Source organism: Urocitellus parryii, chromosome 3 (genome assembly GCF_045843805.1).
Source record: "Urocitellus parryii isolate mUroPar1 chromosome 3, mUroPar1.hap1, whole genome shotgun sequence".
Lineage (NCBI taxonomy): Eukaryota > Metazoa > Chordata > Mammalia > Rodentia > Sciuridae > Urocitellus > Urocitellus parryii.
This window is the reverse complement of record NC_135533.1, coordinates 143129509-143135508: the sequence shown is the minus strand read 5'-3', so window position 1 is coordinate 143135508 and position 6000 is coordinate 143129509. Positions and strand designations below refer to the sequence as shown.

The window sequence follows — 6000 nt, the reverse complement described above, 5'->3', positions numbered from 1 at the left end:
GGCCCTTGCCAGCCTCTTTCCCTCCCCCTCCACTGTAGTGAGAGAAGACACCCAGGGGACCCCAAAGCTTTCTTTAGATTGTCTCTTATGGTTCATTCAAGCATTTATTGAGCACCTATTGTGTGCTAGGCCCTGGACTGGGTGGCTGGAATGCAAAGATGACAAAGAGGTTAAGCAGGAGACCCCTCCCCACCCCGCTCCCTGTCTCGCCTGCCTGGGCGCAGGCGGCCTCGCGGGGTCCCCGCGGGCCTAGCTGAGATGCGGGGCGCCCCAGACTCGCGTGTGGCGCGGGCGGCGCTCGGGCCGCGCTGTCTCCTCCCCTTCCTCCTCCCCCGCCCCCTCCCCCTTCCTCCCGAGCGCGGCCGCGGTCGCCGTCGCCTCCCACCCGCGGGATCCCGGCGTCCGGCAGCGGCTCCTGCGTCCGTCGGTCGGTCGGCGGGGCAGTGTGTCCGCGCGGCGGCGAGGGCCGGGGAGGGACCCGCGCGGAGGCGGGACCGCGGGGGAGCCCGGGAGGCGGCGGCGCTGGGCGCGAGCGGAGCGGAGCCAGGCGGAGGAGAGGCGGTGAGCGCGGGGCGACGCGGGGCGACGCTGGGCGCAGGGGACCCACCCCCGGTGCCTGCGGGGTCTGCGCGGACCGGGTCGGGCGGGGACGGGGCTGCTCCGGGGCGGCGGCCGCGACCTCCAGCTCGCGACTTGGCCCCCAAGGTGCCGCGGTCCCCGAGGGGCCCTGGGCCGCGCCCGCCGCCGCGCACCCCGCATCCTGCGCCCCCCGCGTCCCCACCGGGCGCGGGCCCGGGTGCGGGGCGACGCCGGCATCGCAGGGGGCTCTGCGGGCGGCGGATCCGGGACCCCGCGCCCCGGCCTCCCCCTTGGGGCCTGTCCCGGGGGCACCGGGAGGCGCGACCCCGACCCCCGAGCCCCCGCCGCCCCCGGCGCCTCCCCATTGTTCTCGGGCGCCCGACGCTCCCGGGAAGGGGGAGGGGGCCGCGCTCGCCTCTTAAAGGGCCCTGTCCCCTCTGTGTCCCGCAGGTCGCGAGCGCCAGTGGGGTGGGGCGTGCCGCGGGCCCCCGCCCCCTCGGCCCCGGTCCCCTGCCCAGCTCGGGAGTCGCCAGTCGCGCGCACCGGCCGCGGGTCCGCGCCGCATCCCTGCCCTGGGCGTCCTGCGACCACCGAGGCCTTCCCAGTCGACGCGGAGAGGGGACGTGGGGGACACGGACGCCCCCTTCCACAGGACCGTCGGGAGGGGCGGGCCCGAGGCCGGGAGAGCCGCCCCGCCGAAGCCAGGCGCCGCGCCTGGGACGCAGTCGGGGCGCAGAGGCTGGCGGAGCGCCGCGGGGAGCAGCAGGCTGGGCCCGGGCTCGGGCGACAGACAGGCCCTGCGTGGCGGGAGGAAGAGGAGCGAGGCCCGCAGGGAGGAGGCTGGACCTGGAGCAGAGGCGGCTGCCTCCCTCCCTACCTCGATCGCCAGCGCGGGAGACCCTCCCCGCAGAGAAGGACCCTGCCAGCCGGGAAGGGGTCCTCGGAGCCTGCGTGGCGCCCAAGTCCCCTTGACTGAGGCCTCCGGGCCGCGGAGAGGGGCCCACATCCTGCCGCCCCTCGGGAGACGAAGTTCCCCGCCAGCTCCCGGGCCCAGGAGGACTTGGGCCGCCCGTGTGGGGACCTGGCCCCAGAGGCAGCAGCGGCCATGTCAAGGCCAGGCCAGGGCGTGATGGTGCCGGGGAGCGGGCTGGGCTTCCCGCCGCAGAACGTGGCCCGGGTGGTGGTGTGGGAGTGGCTGAACGAGCACAGCCGCTGGCGGCCCTACACGGCCACCGTGTGCCACCACATCGAGAACGTGCTCAAGGAGGATGCCCGCGGCTCCGTGGTCCTGGGCCAGGTGGACGCCCAGCTGGTGCCCTACATCATCGACCTGCAGTCCATGCACCAGTTCCGCCAGGACACAGGTGAGCAGCCCCCTCCATCCCCAATGCTGCAATCCCACCCTGCGGCCCTGAGAGGGGGGCCTGGGACTCCCAAACCTGCTGATCCCCCAGGAAAAGGGCCAGGCAGCAACCCAGCAGAAGCTGGGGGACTCGGGCAGGTTGCATCTCCTGTCACCCCCTCGCTTTCCTCTTCTGCAAAATGGACAGAACCCTCTCTCGTGGCTGAGTGAGGAACAAAGAAACATGGAGGGATCTGAGCACAGACCCTGGGGGAGCTTTAGCGCCCTGTCATTGAGGAAGAAGGACTGGGCACACCTGGCCTCGCTGGGTGTCCCTTCTCCCACCCCCTGCAGCCCTGTTATTCTAGTTACTAGTCCCATTTCACAGATGAGGAAACCGAGGGTCCCAGAAGCTGAGTGATTCAAACTCAGACTGGCTGTGCAGCCTGGCAGCAGGCCCCGAGCCAGGGCCCCTGGCGGACCTGGCACACTTGGCTGCAAGTGTGGATGGTGCTGAGGCATGGTAACGGCCGTGGTCATTGCTGGGGGACAGGGGAGCCGGTGGTGTGGGGGTGACGAGGGAGCAGTGAGTACCAGAGGTGCCCTCGTGGTGGCAGGGGGTTGTCACACAATCACGGAGGTGGTGGATCTGATGGTGGGATCAGCTGGCGGTGGTGACGCTGGTGGTTGTCCTGGTGCAGAGCTCCGAGCACTGCTGCTAGGTGCTGAGGATGGAGGGCACGGTGTTGGTGGTGGCCTTGGTGGCCCTGTGGTGTGGGTGGCAGTGCCCAGCGTGTTGGTGATCGTATCAGGAGTGGTGTGACCGTGCTGATGCTTGTGCTGCTTGGGGGTGATGTGACCAGTGAGGATGGTGACAAAGATGGTCCCACTCTCTCGTTCCCCGGAATTGTCACTGTGGTGGGAGCTCTTGGAGCCGCTACCCAGGGGTCTCCAGCGAGCTGGGCGGGCGGAGGGCAGTGGGGAGATCCTGCCTCTCGGAGGCTGCCAGAGAATCCCTGGCGAGCTCGGCCGAGGAGCTGCTGGTGGGGGTTGGGGAAGCGCCTGTGAATCCCTGAGTGACAGAACCGTGTGTAACAACCTTGGGGACAATAGGATGCTCTCCTCCTCTCCAGAGCCAGGCTGCCCCTACGCTATCCACTCACCACGTGCGGCTGCCTCCTGAGCTGTGGCCGGGTGATGGAAAACTTAGAATTCAGTCCTGTCCCACTCACCACCCTCTGGGTGCTCAGGAGCCCTGGTGGCTTCTCTAGGAGGCAGTGCAGACTCCGTCCCTGCAGAAAGTCCTGCTGGGCTGCACTGCTCAGATCCCTGCAGGACACACAGCGTGCTCCCCGAGCCCAGGAGCCCAGGGGACCCTCAGCAATGGCTTACTGAGGTGGCATCTCAGGGTCTCTGTCTCCATAACTCCAGCGGCAGTCCCAGGTTGCGCCAATCATTCTCGCATTCTGTCCTGATGTCAGGCTCTGTGCTGACCCTGGGCCACAGTAGGAAGCCAGGCAGGTTCTTAGCCTACCAGGAAGGTCCCTGGGTAGCCAAGGAGCAGGCAAACACATGACCATTCAGATAGTCAGCCGCAGGTCTGACCGCATGGGATGAACCTGTCCAGGGGCGCTCGGGGAAGGACAGTCTGAAGAAGCCGTGTCAGAAGAAGGAGTCAGTGTTCCAGGCAGAGGGAACAGTCAATGCAAAGGTCCTGGGGTGAGCAGGAGCAGAATACATTCAGGTCAGTTGTGTTTGGAGTGCAAGACGAGGCCTGAACAAGGAGCAGACACTCAGACCTGGACCCTGTGACAGGGGCGTAGGAGAAGTCACCCTCCAGTCCTCGTGCAGTTCTTCCGGGGGAACACCCAGGCCCTGATGGAGGAGTGGGAAGTGCTGGGCTTCCCAAGCCCTACTACCTTTGCCCTGAGCGGAGGGAGCGGCTTTCTTGGTCGTTGGGCCCCAGGCAGGCGCTCAGCCAGTGCAGGCAAGGGATCCTCCAGGCCTGACTGGGGCTGGGGCTGGGGTCCTCAGAAGCAGAGACAGAGCCTCCTGTGGCCAAGCCCGCCCCTTCTCTCTGCAGCACCCCTGCCTGGATTCCTGGGTCCCAAGACTCCCCAGCTGCCTCCTTCAGCAGGCCCCCACTCTCTACAGCACCCCCTTGCCCCAGGAGCCCAGCCCCATTCACTTCCTGCACCCCCAGGCCCCCCGGGCTGCACACCCCACACCTGCCCCTGTTTGCAGGAAAAGGGAAAAACAGCTCATCTCTCTGCAGGCTCCTGGGTGCCTGCCAAGACCCCCCAGGGAGGGAGGCTGGAGCTGGTGGGGGACCTAGGATTCCCGGAAATCTGCTGGAGGGACAGGCAGGCTGCCTCCCCGCAGCAGACTTGCTGTAGATTTTCGCCCCACTTCACCCAGGAGCAGAGCCACGTCAAGAAGGGACCTCTTGACCTCACTGGTCACGGTGCAAGGGTGAGCCGGACCAGCCGGCAGCACCCTGCGCACCAGGTTCCCCTCTGCTCTGACCAGCTGTGCAGCCTGAGCCTGGTGTCATCGCCTCTCTGGGTCTCAGTTTCCACATCTACGAAATGGGCAAGATCACCCGACCACTAGCAAGGTGGTTGGATTGCCAGAGAGCACCGAGTCTATTTGATCCCATGAACATCAACTAATGGCCCATGGTGTGGACCCACCCTGTGTCCACACTGCATGTGAGAGAGTTGAGGAAGAGGTTCTAAGCCTTGAAAAGTTTGTATCACACAAACACCAACATAAAACCGTAAAACCCAAAACTTGTGTGTGTGTGCTGAAATGCACAAGGCTTGCATCTAGATTTGCTATTTATGGAATTCTCCCTAAGCTCGTTAAGGCTAAACTTTCCGTTTGCGGGGGCAGAGATATGAGCAGGGCCTGGTGTTTCTGGGACCCTAGTGCAGAAGCTGGTAGGCTTTTCTGGTCGGGCAGATGGTAAGTCTTTTGGCCTGTGGGACCAACAGTCTCCTGTGACTACTCAACCCTGAAAGCAGTCACAGGATGATATGCAAATGTGGCCGCGTCCTAATAAACTGGTTGTAGACACTGAAATCTGAATTTCCTCTCTTCCCAGCTCATGAATTAATCTTCAACTGTTTAAAAACCTAAAAACCATTCTCAGAACCTGAGCTGTATACAGAAGCAGCCGGTGGGTGGGTTGACCCCCAGGCTGCAGTCGGTGACCCCTGACCTCTAATATTTTCCTAAGGTGCCCACAAGGTAAGACAGCGCTGGTGTCCGGGGACACCCCGTGGCACAGATGTGCCTGGTGGCGCGTGCAGAGTTCCCGCAGGTGTACAGATGTGTGCAAGGCCCAGACGGGTGGTCTGCCACGTACACAAACGCCCTGTCCCTGCCCCTTCTCAGGCAGTGGAAGGACACCCGGGCATCAGGCTGGGCTCCAGGGGACAGCCCTGCTGGTAGGGCCGCTGTTTTCCTGCTCCCCTTCCCCTGCTGGGGGCAGGGCTCCCCTTTGAGGTCCCCAGGCCTGGAGCCCTGGAAGCAGAGCCCCCCATGGGGACAGAGCTGTGACCGGGCCCAGCTGATGGGGCGGGCTAACTGAGGTGACCCAGGCCAAGGGCTGGAGGGCACAGCCAGAGGCAGGCGGGGACAGACTCTCTGGCTTGCACGAGGGGTCCATCCTGGGGACACTCCTGCTGAGACGCTTGCTCAGTTGCCCCCAGAGCTGTCCTCGTCTTCCTTTGTCTATGGACACACCAAGATGGCCACAGAGGGACAGGCCACCCGAGGGGTTGGCCCTGCGGACAGAGCTTGGTGCCTTAGGCCCTGGTGAGGCCCCGCCCCCAGCAGGGGGGGAAGGCCTGGGCGGGGCTTTCTGCCCCTAGGGGGTGTGGGCTTCCCCAGGGGGCGTGGCATCCCACCATGGAGGCGTGGCCTCGCAGGGCCTGAGCCAGACCCTGAATTTCCCCCACAGGGCGAGCCGGAGGGGTGACTCAGCCTCTTCCCCAGGCTCTCAGACGGCTCCCACCTCCTGTGGCCAGGGAAAGGCGGGGGCACCATCTGACTGACCTCTGAGCGGCCTCTCG

The 6000-nt window shown here is 65.5% G+C and overlaps 1 protein-coding gene across 1 annotated transcript in view; it reads left to right on the top strand.

The window, feature by feature from the left end:
- The first annotated feature begins 1079 nt into the window (after nucleotides 1-1079).
- The window catches only part of Dtx1 (deltex E3 ubiquitin ligase 1), a 28752-nt gene continuing 23831 nt past the window's right edge, over nucleotides 1080-6000 (top strand). The window contains exon 1 of the mRNA XM_026412062.2: nucleotides 1080-1943. Within this exon, the coding sequence (XP_026267847.2) occupies nucleotides 1685-1943 (259 nt within the window). The 5' untranslated portion in view covers nucleotides 1080-1684. The remainder of the gene's footprint in view (nucleotides 1944-6000) is intronic.